Below are 20692 nucleotides of genomic sequence, written 5' to 3' on the forward strand. Positions count from 1 at the left end.
AAGGCAAGTTTGATTAGTTTATTTAAAATTAAACATTTCTTTCTGTTCAGCTACTGCACAAGTAGCCAAAACTTGTGTCTGATCATTGTTAGTGCCAGAAAACTGATTCAAAATTAGATACTAACAGAGACCAAAGCTGCAGAGAAGCAGCTTCTCAGGTGTTGCCTCAGAACTGCAGGATTTGGGTTTATGCTGAAGCTTTTTTACCATTTTAAGCTCAGAGTTGCCCTTCTCTAGTGTGAAGAGGTTATATGGTTACTGGACAGAATTACTGGCGTGGAAAAGCAGCAATGATTTTGCTTAGTTGTTGCACTGATTTCAGCTGTTGCACTGAAATCAGTTGTTGCACTGATTTCCCTGGGCAGCAGGACCTTATCTTCCAAGCTAAATTATTCTTGTTCAATCTGACAGCACTTGTGCAAGGCCCAAGTTGATATCAAAATAAAATTAAGCAAAATCAGAGAAAGCTCCTTGGAAATGCATGGATAGGAAAAAAAAAAAAATCTGGACACTTCACTTGGGATTGTCATTTTCTTGACAAATGCCTTTAAAAAACCAGGACAACATCCCAGAAAAATCAGAATACCTGAGGATGTTGGTCAACTGATTTCTGCCCTCCAATACTGGCTTCATCATTCCAGGTCAAATTTGCAGTTTTTACCACTACATGTGGTTTTTTTTTGCCACCAAATCAATGTAAGTAACATTTGTAAAGTGCTTTGAGATAGTGCTAGAAAATGCTAAGAGTGAAAAGAGGGGCAGAACATCTGTCATCAGCACTCAGCTGATTACTATGAGCTGGTTTTTATCCTCAGAGCAGCATCACTATGTTCTCCTTTGACCTCCTATTAACCAAGAGCTGGCACTAAGGGAAAAGGAGTTTGTGCAGTGCAGTGAAAGAAGGAAAACAAAGGAAACACGAGGATTTCTTCTGGAAAGATGCCTGAAGCAGAGCTCCAGAGAAGGACGGGTATTTACTTCCCACATCCATCAGAAAAGCAGACTCATGTGCACAGACCTCTGCAGGAGGCTTCACACAGCACAAACATTTGCCAAATGAGGAGAGAGATGGGGCTAATCTTAAAAAAAAAAAAAAGAAAAAATCAAGACACTGATGCTTTTTTTGAGGGGAGGACATAGCTGCTCACCAGAAGCTACTGCCTGAGGGCTGTCAACTACATCATAGTAGTCCTGCCACCTTTTCCAGTTGACAGGAACTTCTCCCTAGTTAGCAGCTTCACAAAAGCAATCCTTGTATAAATCCATAAAGCTTTCCCAAATTTTTAAAAGGTTGATTTTACCATTATAATTGCACTTTAAAAACAGGCATCAATCCCTATGCGTTCTTCCCAAACATCTCCTCCATTTATAAAAGAGGAAAGAAAGGCTACAATTATTCACTGTCCTACAGCTACAGGATTCAAAGGTTTGATTTAGGTGCCTGAAGGAAGGATGCAAACATCCAATTTTCAGGGCAGGACATGAGTGCATTTTAAAAAACCTGCAGGCGTCACAGCTTGGCTTGCATTGGCTTCAGGTGTTTGTGGAAAGATTCATGAACCTGCAAGACAGGAAGACAGTGGTTACAAGGTCAGGTTTGATCTTTGCAACAGTTTTTACCTCCTCACATCTTGCAGTGTTTTTTTATACTAAGAAAATTTGAATCAGAGGCACTTTGGAGATCTAAGAACAGCCAGATAACTTCTGTATTTCAGGGTCTACATGATACAAAACATGAGGATATAAAGAACAGCCTGCTCACTACTACTAGAAAGAAATGCAGTATTTATATCCATAGAATTGCTTGGCATTTTGATTAAAAGAAAACTGGTACAGGGTTTCTAAGGGGCTGTAATGAACCTCCTAAGCCCCACTGACTTCAGAAGTACAGAACACTGAGCAAGCTGTGGTGGGATTTAACTCCAGCTGCAGTGTCTGGCAGCCCATTGTAGGAGACATAGTTTGCCCCCATCAAATAAAGGCAGCAGGAGACAGGATTTACCATTCTGGCTGATGGAGCAGGGATACTTCAGTTTATTTTAGCTCAGCTGAAGCTCCAGTCCTAGGCCAGATATACAACTGATACCCAAGTACTACAGGGGAGCAATTTATTTCTCCTCCACTCACTGCTACTACCTGAAGACTGTAAGATTTGCCAGAAAATGGGCAACGCTTCCACAGCTACTGTCACTAAGCAGAATCAACAGCAAGTGATAATTGCTTTTGAATTCACTGAGATAATTCAGTTGTTTCCCTGTGGAATGTGCCATTTCCTCCCTCAACTGAGAAGCTCAAGAGATCTCACAGGAATGAATGCAAGGTACACCCGGGAGAGAAACCACAGAGAGCAAACTGAAAGAAGGTCGCTCATTTTGGTCCATTATTACTTGTGACTTTTCTCCCCCCTTCCTCAATTACCTGCTGAAATCACTGGAGCATAATTAACAACCCTAAACTGAGTTATTTCTCTGGTGCTGTGAGAAAAAGAAAAGATGTTTCTTTACCTGTGTTTTGTTCAGTGGGGATTTCTTTGCCCACTCAAACATGTTCTCGTAGACGTTGCCATCGTAGCGGCCAAGAACAGATCCCAGATGAACATCATGGAAGTCAAAGGAGTCCACCAGTGCCACTGCATTGGGACGAATGACAGCCAGGAGCTCCTTCACGTGTTGGTTCACTTGGGTTATTTGGGCACTGGTCAAGATACCCGCCTTGAGAGGAGAAACAAGGGTTACACAAATCACAGATCCTTCCCTTCCCCAAGGTCTCACACAGGTCAGCTTTCCCATACACAAAAATGCAGCAGTTCCTAAAACACCAAGGGGTTTTTTTTCTTCACTAAGTAATTGGGAATTTGCCACAGTGCACAAGCCAAAAGAGATGCCAGCACATTAATCCTGGGTGGGAGACTCACTCTGTGAGTACCTGTAAGTTAACTGCAGCAGCAAGTTTTCTGGAGAATATGCATATAAGGATATTAAATTGAGCCTGGCTTCAGGGAAATTTTTATTAAGCAGCACAGAGGAAAATGGGAAGACAAAACAAACTATGTCTGCCTGAAGAGCAAACAAAACATTGCTGCACAAATACATTCTCAAACTGACAGAATGAAGAGAAGAAAAGCAACACCTGACAATGTAGAGCCATTCACTGAAGGATGGGTTAGAATTTGGAGCACAAGATCCCCTTTGAGGGATATTAGTTGTGGAATACCTCTAACTGCAGCTCCTTTATTAATTCATTGCTTTTTAACACATAGCAGCTGGTCACCAACTGGAAATCATTTCAGCTAAACCTTGGCACATGCCTGGTTTCCATTATCACGAGGGAAACCCAACAAGAGCCTTCCAGCAGACCTGCAGTGCTAATGACCTTGTGTCAAGAACTCACACCTATAACACCCACACAGCTTGGCATTTAAAGCACATTTGCAAGCAGTGAAGCTGGCTTCAGAGATCTGGAGTGCTGGAGGAAGACACCAACCTGCAGGAAATCGCCTGCGTTCCTGCTGATGCCGAACAGGGCGTACAGGAGGCACAGGTCGGTCAGGACCTTGCGGACAGCGGCGTCACTGACCTCGGCCAGCTTGGCTGTGAACAGCTTCACTATCACATAGTGACAGTGGGCCTGCAGAAACCAAAGAGGGTCAGTCAGGGGCACAGGAAGATGAGGAGCTCTCACAGCACCTTTCTTTAGCAGGCACATCACTGACCTCTGATGCCCGCACAAGATCAACAGAAGTCCTGTTCCAGGCATCCTCCTTGCTCTTTCTGTGGTTCAGCTCAGCTTGCAGATTCTTCGCTGCAGATTCTACTTGCCTGTTTCATATGAGAAAGAAAAACAGTTTACATAATAACACCACATTAACAGGATGACATGCACTGAACTCATATCCATGTCAGTCATGGCACGTGAGCTCAGAATTCTTCTCATGTGCCCTGAGTGAAGACAGTGACTGGAGTGACGAGCTGTGCTTCTAAAACACCAATAAATCACTGCTGCAGCTACAACACAGCTACAGAGGGGTAAAAGGACTTCTGACAGCACACATGTGGTGCTTCAATACCTACTCACAAGCAGGTGTCTGTTCTACTCTCCCACTTCCCTCACAATGAACTTTAATATCGGGATTGCTTCTCTCCACAGAGATCTCTGAGTAGTTTGGTATTTGTAAGTTTGAATATACTTTACACATAAATAAGAAAAAGATACATCCCAAAGGAATGGGGAGCTGGGTAACCAGGCTATGAACAGGCTGTGAGCAGCCTCCTGCAGCCTCAAAGCACTTAACCCTGACCCCAACCCAGTAAAGTGTATCACTTCCTGAAAGCAACACACAGATCAAAGCTTCACCAGCCACGCCTCGAGAATCCAGCACAAACAGGGCAGAGCATCACCACCACCTCACCCAGTTTCTCTTGGCTAAGCCCAGTCAGTGTGAGCTCACCGGGCAGCACGTGACTTGTAGGCTTCTACCAAGCTGGTGGGGTCATTGATCCTCACGGTGACAGTCCTGGCAGCCACGTGCTGGGGCTGGATGCGCTGCCTGGAGAGGTCGTTCAGGTAGGACACCATGCCAGTGACCTGCTGTCCAGAGGTCACCTGGGTGTAGCTTTTCATAAGGAACCTGAAAATAGAGACAGTAGATGGCAGCTCTTACTCATGAGTTGTTTGAATGGACAAAAGTCATCTCACCGAGGCTCAGGCCAGGAAGAACAGCTGTAGGCACACAATTATCAAAAATGGGGTAGGGAACAGAAACACGACACCAGTTCCATGGTAATACAGGTACTTCTGCTCATCACTTTGTCACCAAATTCACTCCAAAGCAGTCAAATAAAAGACTTCTTAACACAGATTTAATGTTAAGAAGGGCATCATCTACCACAGGTGCCTGGTTGCATAGGGGCAACTCCTTGTGTGCATGTGATTTTTTTACAATCATGTTGCTTACATACAGTCACTACATGCATATTATAATTCACTCATTACCATAAACCCCTCCCTAAGTTCCCAGATTCAGTCCTTGTTTTGGCTGTAGCTGCATTCCTAAGCCAGATGTCTCCCCCTTATCTTCCAGCTGTCCTTGCTGGGATAGCAGATACTTCCTGCTTTGTTTCTCAGCTCAAAGTTACACAGACACAGCACAAATTGAATTAACCCTTTTGGTACCAACTTCAGCTGCCAGGACCACGAGGAGAGGCTGGAACATCCCTGTTCAGAGCTCCCATACCTGGCTGTCTGCAGCATCATGACTGTGTTCTCCCCCTCGTAGGTGCAGGATGGGGTGAAGGTGACATAGATGTCAGGAATGCCACTGCAGCGGGAGTAGCCGTGCCCACCACAGGCCATCCGACATTCCTCAATGCCAGCATTGGCAGTCCAGGAGGTGAATGCCTTCAGCCCTGCTGTCAGGGCGTGCAGCTGAGGGGAAACAGCAAAGCCAGGTTTATTTTCCAGTCTTAGCTTGCACACATACATGTTAAGGACTGCAACTCCCAGAAAAAAAAAAATAGAGTCAACACCATTCTTGCTTGGGTCTTGTTTTTCTTAAAGGAATTCTTTCCTGAGCCAAATGTTTATATGAAAACCCTTCTATATCGAAAGACTTCTTTTTAGTACACCATTCCTTCTGCCCCTACACATTCTATGTACAAGACTGTTTTCAACTGCCCATTGTCAACCCTAAAAGAAAATTAACATTTTACAACCCTAACCCCTCAGTATAGTACTGATACTTTGATCAACACACCTATTCTACCTGTGGCACTTGGAAAAACAATTAAGAAGTTACAGCACAAGCACAAGACCAATCTTAACTCCCTAACAGTACTCCATCATTCCTGGAAATACACCTTTTGAATAAAAATATATTCCTAGTAGCTTTCTCACTGTGCATTACTCCCTGTTTTTTATAAAGTGCTAAATGAATAGAGTAAAAAAATGTCACCAGCACATACTAGACTTGGGGGCTTCTCAAACTACAGAAGTAGAAGACACCTCATGAGTGAAAGCCAAAAAGCCTCAATGCCATTTTTTCCATGCTGTAAAGAAACCTCACACAAATTCAATCAACACAGGTTTCCAGAGGACACAGTACCTCTGGCAGCTCACTGAGGTCCCCCGTGCTGATGTCCCCACTGATACGATGATAGGTGTCCTTTATGTAGGCTCCCACAAAATGGAAGGCGTAGGCTGTTGCCAGGAGAGGAAAGAGCTTGTACTGTTGGGTCTGATAATCCAGGATCTGGGGTTCTGGTTCCCTAGAGCAAAATACAGATGAGTTAGCATGTCAGTGGTAGCAAACTGCTGCAGAAATCCCATTTATCCCTACTCTAAGTATCTTCACCATCCACATCAAGCCAGACTCTCTCAGACCATCCAGCAAAAGCCTCTGGCAGGGGAGGACATTCCAAGAATGAAAGATTATGCACTCCCCAGGACAGTGTTTTGAAACCACACCGAGTGCCAAAGCAAATATCAGCTACAGCTCTCACTCCTCCCAGTACTTCAGAATTCTCTCTCAGCAGTTCAGGCTGCTGTAGGTCTCTCTGCACTCACCCTGGCTTCAGCTCAGACTGGTGTCTGACAGCGCTGTAGCGGATGGCGATGGTGCAGGCCCGGGACAGCGAGCGAGCAGAGTCACCCACGATGAGGGAACGGATGAACACCATGGTCCCATAGGTCAGCTTGTCACTGACTGGTTTCACATAGGTGCCATCTGGTTCAACCTGCCAAAAAGTAAAATATTAAAAAAAAATACAGCCTGTTGATTTGTGATGTTTGCTCTCTTTTACATGTTCACACTCTAAACTCATCAAGCAGCACTTACAAGCCACCCACAATCCTTTTGGTGCAGTGTTCAACCTCACAGGAGCATTCAGCATGCTCATTTCTAACAGCAGATGCTGAAACTCACTGCTTTACCTGGGCATATTTCATCAGCATGTTTTCCCGAGGAATTCGATAGTTGTCCATTTTCAGGTAGCCATTATCCATTTCATCATAGCCAAACTTGGGGCCAATGTCACCCACTGTAATACCTGCCACAGACAAAGCCACTTGCATTAAAAAAACAGGAACTAAACACCAGATGAGGTTAAAGCCTTCTCCAATAAGGAGACTGTTTAGTTTTCTACCAAGTCCTGGCAGTGTTGTGAGTAAAAGTTAACGGGGACCTTAATCATTTTGATGGAAAAGTGGTGTCCTGGTTTTGGCTGGGATAGAGTCAAATTATCTTCCCAGTGGCTGGTACAGTGCTGTGTTCTGGATTTAGCACAAGAACAATGCTGATAACACACTGATGGTTCAGTTGTTGCTGAGTAGCACTTGCATCAGGTCAAGGACTTTTCCATTTCCACACTGTCCCAACAGTGAGGAGGCTGGGGGGACACAAGAAGCTGGCAGAGGACACAGCCAGGACAGCTGATCCCAGCTGGACAAAGGGATATTCCCCACCATGTGGCATCATGCTGAACAATAAAACTGGGTGAAGCCAGCTGGGGGGGGATGACAGCCCCCTGCTCAGGGACTGGCTGGGCACCAGTCAGCTGATGCTGAGCAAGCACAGAGTGATCACTTGCTCTGCAAACTCTACTACTACTACTTCTACTACTATTATCATTATTATTATTGTTGTTGTTAATTTCCCTTCCTTTTCTGTCCTATTACATTGTCTTTATCTCAGCCTACAAGTTTTACTTTTTTCACAATTCTTTCCCCCATCCCTCTGTGTGGAGGGAATGGCTGTGTGTGTTAAGCTGTCTGATGAGTTAAATCACAACAACTAGACATCAAAACATGGGAATCTCCATAATTTCCATGCAGCCCTACTATTCACACACTGCAGGAACTCTAAAGTTCATCCAGCTCAAGAGTGAAGAAAGCTCTTCATCCCCTTTCAGAAAGCAGGATGTGCTGCTCATGGAATGCATAGCTGGCAGACACTGGGGCAAAACCAAATCCTAAACTAAACTTCACAGAGGCAGAATCAAATCCCAAACTAAACTTCACACTGAAGGCCTGGTAGGAAAGATGATTTAGTGGTAGTTCAGTCATAAGAAGGACTCATTAAAGCCCTGTGATCTACCAGCTGAATTCAGCTAATGAAGTAAGCCATGGACTTTAACAAGACACAGCAGCTGTATACAGTCACAGAGAAACAGCTTTAATCCATTCCTTGAGTGTGGATTTGTACCTGGCAGAGGCTCATGTGTGCCCAGCTGCCGGATGGGGACAATGAAGGCGTGCAGGCCTTTGCACTGGCCCTGGGTGTAGAGCTGAGCCAGAACGATGGCGTGGTTCGACGTCTTCCCAACTGCAACGGGAGCAGGAGTCAGCACAGAAACACAGGCAGGCACACTTACACACACACAGAGTCTTCTGAGATAACCTCATCACATCATGAAAGCCAGGCTGACCCCACGGGATGTCACCCCAATTGTACAGCTCTATGACAAAGTGTCGCTCAAGTCAGTGGAATTAGCACAACACAGTTTTCTTGACTATAAAACACCAAGTCCTTGGCACACCTCCCAGTGAAGCTGAAGGAACTATAAATAATTTGATAAAAGCAATCAGAAATTCCACCAAATCCACAGTGTGAATGGTTCTGAGCAACAGTCCAGAGCACATAGACAATGTTTAGCAGGCTCTGACAGGTCTGCTTGTTATGCAAGCATGACTGGCTTTCAGCCAACTCTTTGGATCAACTTTCAGTTATCACTCTATGATAACACACTTGGCATCACCTCCCTGAGTTTTTCCATACATCTTCCAGATTTAGACACACTTACGTCCACCTGGCCACCACTTAATGGAGGTGACAGTGGGGCTGTTGAGGATGAACTCCTGTGTAGAGGGGTCGTAAGTGGCTGTAGTTTCCAGGCCACGAAGATGAGTCCCTGGAAGCAAGAACACACATTGTTTTGGCAGGAAATCAGTCACAAAACAGAGACAAGGACAATGGAAAGTGGAACTCCAGTAGTAATGTTTAAATTTTAACTTTGCTTTTAGGCTATATATATAAAAAGCTAAATATCAACAAATTAAGGAAGAACAAGAGAGAGCCACACCACATTCTGGGGCCAGAAGCCAATTCTTAGAAAACTTATTTAGATTACTTAAATTACTTAGAAAACTTAGAAATCTTATTGATTTTTTTCCCCAGTGGTCTAAGACTAGTTTTCCAAGCACCTCCAATTTGACACCTTTTTGCTATCACACACCAGAAGCCCTTTCTCAGTTAAAATGTTCCACAGGAACACACTCACCTGAATTTCACTAAAATGCAATCTGATTGCAAAATAAAACCATCCAGTTCTCAGCCACAAGATGAAATAAAGTGCCCACCACCTCTTCATTCCCTCATCAAGCCTACATTCTTCTCATTTGATGGAGCTGATCTCCCAGAAGAGATCATCCACAGCTCCAAGACAGCAAGTAATGGCATGTGTATGCCAGGTACTGATGCAGGTAGATGAAGAGACTGCAAAAAGATGGAGGCAGTTTCAGGAACAGTCTTTGTCTTCTGCCCCCAGTGCTTCACTTCCCACATACCTGTCTCAGAGCAGTGGCATTGCCTCTGAATGCCTTAAAAACTCCCCAAATCACCAAGCCTACTTGCTTAAACTAGACAAGCTGTGACCACTCCTGAGAGTCTGGACTGACAGCGCAGGACAAGAGCTCCAACAGGAAAAAGGAGATCACCTTGCAGCAACCACGTTCCCAAAGCATGGAGATAATGGAAGACTTCCACAGGCAGCTCAACACAGACTTACTCTGATGGCAAAGGATCTTCAAACCTCACTAGTTCCAAGAGATTTTCCTCAGACTTGCAGTTACTTTATGCTTCACAAAGTCTCTACATTTCCCTTCAACATCAAGGTGAATCATGCTCATTTTTAGAAAATAATTCTCATCTGCAACTCTGAGATGACCAAAATTTAAAGTTTCCCAAGGCAGAATGTCCTCCCTTTGAAACTTGAATTGGAAGTGTTGCAAACACAATACTGCTGGAGTTATCAAAATCCATTTCAAAGCTTGAAAGCAAAGGAATAGCAACAAAAAACAAAGACAGCTTAAGACAGAGAACTCAAAAAGCCCAACACATTTCATGGCAAATTAAAAAGAGCACACAGAAGTGAACCAAGGGGAAAATGCTCCCCACAGAACATGAGCATTGGAACCAAGTTAATCCTGACCCATCTGATCCAAGGTTAATCGTGAGATGAGACAGTAACTCTTTAATTTTTTGGCATCTCTTTCACTACTTCAAAGCTCTGTCCTTTTGTCTTTACACTGAACATTAATTAGAGCAAAGCAGAACTCACACTCGAAGGAACAGCAAATGTAAAATGAACAGATGCCACCAACCTGACAGCACCAGTGCTGGGCAGTAATGACACTGGTTGGAATGGCACACAGAGCACCCAGGTGCTCATTTATAGAGCTACAGACATCACACCCTCCCTTTGGAGGAAGACAGGGAAGCAGCTGATGGCATACAGCTCCATTAACCCTTCCAGAGGCTGTTCACTTCTCCCTACAACCACAGCTGATGTGTAGAACTGTGGGATACACACACATGGTCCTTCCCAGGCACGGGAATCCTCTGTATACAAAGCCATTCTTAGAAAAGAGCATTTACTGAATGTACTGTACCATGGCCCATTTCAGTCTGGGCATAAGTGCCAATGATCTCCAGGTTCCAGGCAGGCATGAAGAAGCGATCCTGCTGCTCTGGGGTGGCCTGGGTGAGAAGAGTGGGGAGGAACATGCCGAGGTGAAGGTCCAGAGGTTCAGGCCGTCCGCGGTGAACAAAGCTGTGAAGAATTGTCATGGGATGGGAGCGTGAAGGGAATGTTATGGGAGGGAAGCAAGCATGAGGATTCATGGTGGAGATTCAGGAAGAGACAAAAAGAAAAAAAAAATGATTCATGTGTCAATTGGAATTCAGCAAGTGTATTTGAGAGAGCCAGAGCACTGTCCTTTTCTCAGGCCTGAGTAATAAGAAATTGCACTCACTTTGGAATAAACATGCTGCGACACATTTTTTTTGTAATCATGCAGAAAGTGCACCTGCAACATTCCCCTATTTTTGATGCACTATGATTGACTGGAAAAAAAAAGGATGAATCCAAACCAAAAGATGGACCAGACCTTCTGGTTTGAACATCAGAGCATCCCTAAGTTCAATGGGCTGAGGCAGTCAGCTGAGAATGTCAGTTTGTTGGAGATGTGACGTGGCTGAATGCAGTGTGCTTTCAACCAGATATAGGAAGTCCATGATTTTTTTTGCCATGTTTTGAAGGTAGAACCTGGAACTAGAACTAGGAAGTCCTAGTTTATCCAGCTAAATGAGTTAGGTTTTCAATGAACCTTCTTTTTTTTTGAAGAAAAGGCAAATCCTACCTGGCTACACTATTTACTCCAATTTTTAAAAATTAAATATCAGACACAATTAGTGTACATGGCATTTCAAATCAACTCACTTCAATTTCTGCTTTTTTAAAGAACTTTCTTAAAAGGACAGTGCTCTGTATGAGTAAGTCTAAGTTGTGAACATTTAACAACTTGGGAAGAAAGCCAACATTTTTCAATCTGTAAATCACCAGCACAAATTATCTCCAGTTAAACATCTTTTACTAGAATTACTTTTTCTCCATGTTCTGTCAAACACCACTGTGAAGTAATTAAGTGATCTATTAAGTTTTTCAATATAAAGAATTAATTCATCATTAAATCTTAAAATATTGACAGCTTTGAGCATTAAAATAGTGGGGATAGATTGAGGACCAGTACCTCCACCTGGCTCATTTATGTATGAAATAAATGTAATTGGACTTTAACAGGAATATATTGATATATATTTAAATGATATGCATTACAGAAAGAACGCCAGCCTGAGCTTGGCTCAAACTCATCTGCCATTCTTATCAAAGTGGGAACAATTCATCCTTGTGGTATCATTAATAATACACATTAATATGAACTAGTTCTGTCCCTAGGGCTTCCCAAGAACTGTTTTTTGATATTCTCAGAATCCTACAAATAAATTCAACAATCTAATAAACCCAGCAACAAGGTTTTCTAAGCTTTCTAATTGCAGAGTGACCAAGCCCAACAGAGGACTAATGGCCTACCAGGAATACCAGATTTTAAGTGAGTTCAGTACTGGTGGGAAGTACACAGCTGACAGCCAAAGAGTGAAAAAAAAATTAGAAAATCCTTATTTACCAGCAGTAGTTATAAACCAGATAGAAACAGCACAGTATTTTTACTTTTTCACTGCTCCTTGTTTCATTTTCAGCCCTGTGCTATTTGTGTTTTTCTGTTTGTTTGTTTTTTTAAAAAGAGAGAGATTTCTTCACTATGAAACAGGTTAAAACCAACACAGGCTATGTTAACAAAATAACAACACACACACAATCACTACGATAAAACTGAGTAACTACCCATCCAGGCCAGAGTTCAATTCAATAATCCAGAGGTCTGTTCCCCCATCACCAGATTTTAAACATCAGGATTAAATTAAGCAAAGCTCAGTGACAATTACTGCAGCATCTTCACTGATGAAATATCAGATATTCAATATTCACAGCAGGAATGCCAAATGTTTGCATTTTAATTATTCAGCATAGAAAGTATATCTACTTCACTGCATTAGCTCCATTTAGTGTCAAAATACCAATTTAACCATGAAACAACATGAGAACTATAAGGAAATCAACCATCACCAGGCAAGAAAGTGCAATGATCTAATGTGAAATCAGAGGTAAAACCAATCACTGCAGTGTGTATGTGACTGATTTCAAGCAGCTGGTGTGAGAAAGCAAATAAGGCCAGCAGGCACTGGTTGTTGCCATCCAGCTATCCCTCAGCTTCTGGTGTTGAGCTGGGTTTGTTGAGCAGGTCAGAGGACAGGGTTTCTTCCACTGAGTCTTCTACAAATGTTTCAGCAGCTGTAACTGAACAACCAGGCAGCTGGCATTGCCATCCAGCAGTGTCCAGACTTGTACACCTCAGGCTTTCCCACTTCAGATGCCAGCACAAGCACTGGAGTCCTTGTTTGTAAACTATTCTTGCTGGTATTTAACAGCCATAATTCCAGGTTCTGGGCTAGAAGACTTTTTTCTGATCCATTAAATGTTTTTCCATTTGAAGCAGTGAAAGTTGCTGTCAACAACAGCAGGAATAAGATGGTTTTTTTTCTTTGTGAACAAGACCTTTCCAGGAAGCTGTACAGCTGCAGTGGAACAACATCTGGAAGAGAAGTGCCTGGGGCAAAGCATACCTGACTTTCAACCCAAAACTCACAATCTCACCGTGCTCCACTGCTGCTATAGGAATGCTCCTGTCCTGTTTCTGCAGGCCAGCCATGCACTGAGGGCTCTGGCATACATATCCCAAAATCAGGCAAAAGTAAAAACCACAGTTCACTAACTGTGAACGTGTTCACTGACACGTTCCAACAGGTTCAAGTGAAATTCAGACTCTCAGGGCTTAGAACAACCTCCTCATTTCCAAACAAAGATATCAACTACCAATGCAGAGATCAGCTAAGAGATGCATTCTGGAAAAGACCAAAGGAATCCTGGGGTTGTCAGGATGTGAAATGAGGTGGCTGTCCAGCTACAGACATCAACCATTAACTGAGGAATTTCACCCTTCCCCCTTTAGATTGACCCAGGGAACATTAACAATTTACCCACTGGAGTTAGAGAAAAGAGGTTACCCATTGATCCCTGAAGGGAACTAACCATGTCCCATTTCGGTTTGGGCGTAGGTGCCAATTATCTTGACTCCACGGACCAGGGGCAGCCACTTCTCCTTCTGAGCAGCAGTCGTTTGGGTCTCTATGGTTTTGTGAAACATGCTGAAGTGGAGACCCAAAGGTTCAGGGAAATTGCCCAAGCATATTCTACAGGAGAGAAATAGAGGGATCTGGATCTCAGTGTTACCATGAACCTGAAAGGCTTTTCTCCAACTGGAGCATAAGATAAATAATCTCTTTGCCTCATTCAACCTTTTTTTATTTTTGTCCCACAAGCAACCTCCAAATGTAGAGGCATCAGAAGCAATGCTAATGGGGAAATAGATGATTTTTCCAGGCATCTTCTTCACCCCATGAATCCTGCTGTTGCTATGTAACTGGGAAAAATGTTATTCTACAAAGGTTCAAGAGGAACTTGAAACTAAGAACATGAAAACCAAATTATTTTCTTCCCTATCTCTCAGGCTTTGTGGAAATAAATCCCACTGCTGCTGGTAGCCTACAACTAGGGCATTATTAGTTAGAATAAATATATATTAAAAATGAAAAGGTTTCTTTGGTGACTGAGTTCTTTTCGGAATGGCTCTGTATTACCTGCAGCTGCTTCTATCAGTTGTGAGATCTGAAACTCACCTTCAATTAAAGTTACCATCACAGTCTAGTGCTGGAGGGAATGGAAAGAAAAATCAGACAACCAAAGCAGAAGTTATTTCATGAAAGAAAACTCTAATCATCTAGTAGCCACAATGGCAGGCAAAGTACATTCTCAATTAAGACATCTTCCCTTCTGCAGCTTGAACAGTTTCTTCATCTTCAATCTACTGTACACAAATACCATAGGGGATGTTCTGCACATAGCTTATCCATTACAGCAGCATTTGTGACTGGCATTTAATTCCATGCAGAGAATAAATAATTGATAATTCAACAGCAGGTTGTGTAAACACCTGTTTACACAGTGTAAGTACAGGCTGTGTAAACCAGAGTTAGAGACAGCACCACTGAAGTGCACCTTACCTGTTTTAACTGAACAAGACTAAATGAGCCATGGATTTCTCCAGGACCAGAACTATTGCAATCAAGTAATCAAATGCTGGTCATTAATGTATTAACTGTGCTTTAAGCTGGTGTGGGTGCAGGTACAGTGTCTCAAGTTACTGGAATTGAGCCACACAGTTCTTTCACCAAAAAATACTCCTGCCTACAGCATCACATGTTACCAAAGATGATGTTTTTGTGGTGACCAAGGGCTTAAAAATGCTGCAAGGACAGCGAAACAGAACTTTTCAACACTCTTGTGGCTTCCTAAGTAGGTCATTCTTTTAGCCCAGAACCTATACAGCAACAGCAGCACCCTGTTCTTCCTCACTACCTGCAGCACAATTATTGTGCACCTATTCCTTGGATCCAAAAAGGACAAATCTACAGGGAGAAAATGAGTGCTGAGTTTGAAACACAAAGTTTCAGGACAGCTTGAGAAGAGCTCGAATGGGTCTTTGCATATTTTCAGCAGTCACTGAAAGAACTTGAGAAAAATGTGTAGCCCATGCTTTGCTGTCAGAAAAATCAGGTCAGACACTGATTCTTTGAAGGTAATGCTCCAGGAAAAAATCCCAGAAATCTTCTGAAAGGTCACACCAGCATCTTTCACTGCCTATTAGGAAGTTTAATCACAAGTGCCAGATATCTCATGGTTAACTATCACCTTCTCTGACGGAAGACAGAAGACATTTTGCAAGTGGATGCTTTAACACCCCTGTGTTAGACCATGATGTTTCAGTAGCCAATCCTGCAGCATTTTAACAGCTTCTTGCATTAACTAAGCTGAAAATTAAATTACAGCAGAAACTGTTCATTTCTGTGTACTCCACACTGAAGATGTTGGATTTCCTTAATGTGCCTTTTAACAACTTGAATGTAAATGAGAGAGAATCCTGTTTTCCTCAAGACACAGAGCAAACAGAAGAGGTACCAGCTGTGAAGGGAGGAAGAACAGATTTTCTTCCCTTCTTTTTCTTCCTCTGAACTCTTACTGCTTCCTGTCACAGCTTCAACACTCCCAGCACCTGGATTGGCTGTTCTCCAAAGGCTGCAGAGTGTAACTGTTCAAATACTCTGCTCCATCAAGACTGATGGTGGCAGTGACCATCTGATCAATGACCAGCTGCTCTGAGGTCAGCCTTGCTACAACAACCAGTGTCAAATGAGGCTGCAGTTCCAAATCCACTGTGTAGTAATATATGCTTTGCAATATAGATCTGCCCAGATTTCACAGCAACCAGCACCACCCACACAGTAAAAGGCATTTATGTGACAGGTGTGTCATTGTCTCAAAGTGCACAGAGGACAACAGAAGCAAAGTCTGTGTGTTCAGAAGCTCCAAAGCCACAGGAACAACTGCAAAGCCATTCTCAAGCTGCAGAACTGGGTCACAGAACAGGGGCATTTACTTTACATTAGTCTGTGTGCAAACTTTTCTGCTTTGTGCAGTTCTTGAAGTAACTCTCTGGAGGATGAGCATGAAGGATCATCCCAGTGGAGAAGGAGCAGGAGCTGTGTTTGAGCTGTGCTATCTGGGCTTCAGAGCTAACTGCTATGGCAATAAACTCCTGTTCACTTATATCAAAGTAAGATCAAGCCAGACTCATCCACTCTGCATTAATTTAACAGTAGCAAGTAGGGCCCATAGAAGAGTTTTTTTACTTTGATTATCTCAAAGCTAATCCACGTCCTAGTTTAGATAGGTAAGAACAAATTCCAACAGGGAAAGTGCACATTCATGCAATGTTCATGAACACAGGAATCATCTGGTGACCAGCAGCTCTCAGATCTTCTCTTCTTCTGTGACCCAGTTTGTCTCAACTGTTTTTCACTTCTTTGTTTAATCCCATTTTCCTCAATGAAGGTTAATTAAAGTTGAAGGCGAATTAAAACTGAGCAGCTCACTCTCTTCCAAGAGCATTGGAGCATTACACCAGAAACATTTCCCATTTTTCATGCTATATATTTTGCTGCAGTTAAACTGTAAAAGAAATCTGAAATATTGGCACTTTTAGGCTGATGGCCTTCAAATCTGTACTCACAACTGCCACAACTGCAGTGTGGACATAGAAGAATTACTACATGAAAAGCAATTAAGTATATTTAATAGATCCTCTTATGATTTGGTGTCCAACAAAGCCATTTTGGAACAAGAAAGAGAAGCATTCACTTGGACATGTCACAACACCAGCAGCAGCAGCAAGTATTTAAGTATATCTTCAGGGCAGTGAAGGAAGCAGCATTTCTCCTCTCCTACTCATAAATCAAACTATAAAGTTGGTGACTCATGTGCAAAGCTACCTAGAGATGTTCTGGCAGTTTAGGAAAGCTACAGGAAAAAATTCTTCAATATTGCATATGTAAATCTGTCTCTGCCTTTTGGGGATAACTGACAAAATTTCTTAAATTTCCATAAGTGGAAATGTCAATCACAATAAATACAACTTGATGTCTGAATCAAGGGTGTAAATCTATTTTATAAACTTCATCTGAGGCATGTTGCAACACCATATCCATTCAGTTTTTAGTTTGGAAAAATGAATAAGCACAAATACACTTTCTCCAGGTCAGCTTTTACACTATTGAAGTCACTTACAGTTAGCATCAATTATCATGTTTGGATATGGGATAGAAATAAACATAATTTTGTCAGTTGGGTGCAGTTCACCAAATTTAAAAAAATATTTAACTCAACAGGTGGGAAAGTGGGGACAGATGTTAAAATGCAAACGAAATCAAAGGATGAAAAAATAATCCTTTCATTTCATCCTGTTTTTAAGCAGCAGCAAGCCCACATCCTCCCTTGCCAACACCACACATTATAGTAAAGAAGTAATTTTAGAATAATAACACTGCACAGTTCTTAAAGAAAACACACTTCACCTGTAGGCAAGAACTTTATGCACTGCTCTTCATTCTGTTCCATGTTATTACAGAATGAATATGGTATATAAAATAAATAAAAAACAGCAAATACAGTCAGTCTACAGTAATTGCAATTACATTTTGAAATCCTGAATGGCTGCAAATAGATTTTAGCTTGGAAAAAAATAAGCTTTTTTCATTGTTACAGTTGGTTTTGGACTGTGAATTCTGACTAGTCAGACCTGACCATTCATGTCACCTTAGATATGGAGGTGCTATTTGGTATCTGTATGAAATAATATACTTTCATCCACTTAAGAATTGATGACTCCAAAGTATGTTTATGGAAAGACAAAACTAGAAACTCTCATTTGACCACTTCGAAAAGGTCTGTTTTCATATAATATTGTCATTTAATGCTACAAAAAGACAGAAAATTTGTGAAAATTTTCCATCTGATAGACTGGATAGACTTTGCTGAATTTTCTCTGTAGAAATAAATAAATAAAGGAAGAAACTTCCTTGTCACATTCAATACAGTTTGTGTATGAAAAAAAAATAATGATTAACTTTGGCTGTGCAGCACCTGAATAATCCACTACTGTCACTGAACTTGTTCCCTGTAATCACTGCCCACCAATGATAATTTTCAATTTATTTATGTTACTTCCATGAGAACTTTCATGACACAGGTGAGTGCAGACCAGCTTCTCTGAAAGTAAAACCACAGTGGACAAGATGATTTCAATTTTCAGTGCCAATGGTCATGACCTGGGGCCCATGACAGCTTTTCTACAAAACCAGTCAGAGGGGGCTTGTGGTTCATTATTTAATGTGCCAGAGAATATATCCATGGGATTAAGACAGATTTCTAGATCTGTGTAACCTCTCTCTTATCAACTTCTGTTTGATTAAATCAGAAAGAGTTTAAACAGAATTAGGAGGAGAAATGCATCAAAATCAGGAACTGAGTTCTAATTCCTTCTGGAAGGAATGAAAACTCAGATGTAAAGACATTCTTCTTTTGGTAAACTTGATCCAAAGGTTGTACTATCAGATAAACCAAACGTCAGCTACAACAAGAAGCCTCTGGGTCAAAGAGAACCTCTGTAGCATCAGGAGCTTAGAGGAGGGACACAGAACACACAGTGATAAACAACTTATAAGCCATCTTGGAATATTTTCAAGTATGCCTGCAATGTGACTTTATTGGGTCTAAGTGCAAAGTGAAGTAATCAGCTTTTAGTGACTTCATTAGAAGCTGAAAACTCATCAGATCTATCCAGATTCAAAGTCATTCAGTATATTTATTTATTCCTTTGGGGAAAAAAAATCTGACTTCAAGTTCTGTTTTGTAGTTTCTGCACTGCATATAAAGAACAGGGTATATTTGTTAATCCTGTATTCATGTTAAAAACAACCCTAGGAAAACACAATATTCAGGAATTCAGGATTTAATCTGAAATTCACTGAAACCAAATACTTGAGTGGTCTTGAGCTTCCTTTAGACAACAAACACTGGGAAAAAGCACAGTCCTAATGTCCTTGGTGACGATTAAAGTACGTACAAGAAGCAAACTCTGCATCTTTTTGGGTACCTTTTAAACCAGTAGATCTCCTCGGGATCTGCAATTCCATACTCCCTTAGCTTCATCACCATCAAGGAGCTCTTCCTGATGGCTTGCTCGTAGCGTTGGCTACGGGACAGGAAGTTCAAATCCTCGTGCTGGAAGTCAGGGTCATTAAGAACTAAGGCCTCTGGGGACAGACCAGGAGAGGAAAACAAGCTCAGTTTCCACAAACCTCAGCAGTGGGTCACCAGCGACACAGCATTTTACCGGCTCTACCTCAAGGCAGAGGTATCAGAAAATTGAAAATAAAATTAGAAGTTAATGAAATGAGAAAGAAATCAAAGCTCTTTGCGAGCTCAACCCCTGGCACTCTCATTCCACATATATACTCCATTTTCAGTTCAAAGGACTCTGGACTTGGCAGGAGGGCAATTCACTGATGCAAGACCTGCAGGCCCCTCAGCAACAGCCTCACAGGCTCAGGCAGCCTCGTGAACTCTGATCCCCATGTAACTCCAACAGAAAATCACAGTTATTACTCCCACTCTACCAACTGGAAACAAGGTGCCCAGAGACCACAAACTTTCTGTGTCCCCCCTTTGGCACCGAAGTTACACAACACCAGCCTCTGACAGTCCCAGCCCAGGGAAGGGACTGGAACCGGCTCATTAATCTCTCATAACCACGTCGTGCCGGGTGACAAACAAGTGACATTTGTACTGTTGGGCAAGAGCATGCTAGGAAGGAAAAACGAGGGGACAGAGCCCATGAGAAATACCCACGGGAAGACACCTCTGACCCTCTGGAGGAAGGAGAAACAGAGAAGTAAAAGGACACTGCTCCATCAGGGTCACCCTAAATCTTTTCTGGGGGGAAGAGGAGGACCAGGGGGTAACGCAGCTCCTGTTCCTCTCTAACTCCTTCCTTTACGCGGACCCTCCACCTGCAAACCCTCTCCTCACAGCTTTCTCCTCTCCTTGGGGTCTTCCCTCTCCACAAAAGCTCCTCCATACCCTCTCTCGCCCCACGACCCCCTTACAACTCCGCCGTTCCTCACCTCCCCCGAGCTCCGCACCCCGTTACCCCCGCCCTGTATCCCCCTCTCCCCGGAGGTGCCCCCTGCGCCTCCCCCACCAGGCAGCCTCTCCCCTCCCCAACCCCGCATCTCCTTCTCCTCCTTCGAGCCCCAAGCGGGGCTGTCTCTCCCCGTCCCCACGGCCCGGGCCCTCCCTCACCGATCTCCTTGCGGCGGCGGGTGCGCTCAGGGCCGCCGTCCAGGACATGGGTGAGCAGCTGGGGCTGGAAGGTGGCGGCAGCGCGCTCCCTCCGCAGGTCCGCGTTCACCGACATCGCGGCGGCGGCTCTGCCCAGTTCCCGATCCCGGTCTCCGATCCCGGTCTCCGATCCCGATCTCCGATCCCCTCCCGTCCCCGCTGCGCCG

The 20692-nt window shown here is 43.0% G+C and overlaps 1 protein-coding gene across 2 annotated transcripts; it reads right to left on the reverse strand.

Annotated features, from left to right (window-relative positions):
* Positions 1-3: 3 nt before the first annotated feature.
* Positions 4-20688, reverse strand: ACOX1 (acyl-CoA oxidase 1). 2 transcript variants are annotated; one of them, XM_005526775.3, is made up of 14 exons: positions 20487-20688; positions 19279-19438; positions 10663-10823; positions 8796-8903; positions 8198-8317; positions 6928-7043; positions 6562-6731; positions 6101-6263; positions 5234-5424; positions 4448-4627; positions 3713-3818; positions 3484-3627; positions 2505-2711; positions 4-1561 (listed from the first exon to the last, which is right to left on the reverse strand). In XM_005526775.3, the coding sequence occupies exons 1-14, from the start codon at positions 20599-20601 to the stop codon at positions 1511-1513; spliced, it is 1992 nt and encodes a 663-aa protein (XP_005526832.1). In that variant the 5' UTR covers positions 20602-20688; the 3' UTR covers positions 4-1510. The 2 variants fall into 2 exon arrangements, with proteins under 2 accessions (XP_005526832.1, XP_005526833.1); XM_005526776.3 differs by lacking the exon at positions 10663-10823 and adding an exon at positions 13761-13921.
* Positions 20689-20692: the final 4 nt, after the last annotated feature.

The sequence above is a fragment of the Pseudopodoces humilis genome, chromosome 21 (assembly GCF_049639895.1).
Source record: "Pseudopodoces humilis isolate 2021_Gansu_Grassland_sample_001 chromosome 21, ASM4963989v1, whole genome shotgun sequence".
In the NCBI taxonomy this organism is placed as follows: Eukaryota; Metazoa; Chordata; class Aves; order Passeriformes; family Paridae; genus Pseudopodoces; species Pseudopodoces humilis.

Coding starts and splice junctions, on each gene's coding strand:
- ACOX1 (XM_005526775.3), bottom strand. CDS start 20,601: ATGTCGGTGAACGCGGACCTGCGGAGGGAGCGCGCTGCCGCCACCTTC. Junction 8,904..10,662: donor CCAGACTGAAATGGGCCATG/GTACAGTACATT, acceptor TCTTGCTTCCAG/GGACTCATCTTCGTGGCCTG. Junction 2,712..3,483: donor ACGCAGGCGATTTCCTGCAG/GTTGGTGTCTTC, acceptor TCTCCTCTCAAG/GCGGGTATCTTGACCAGTGC.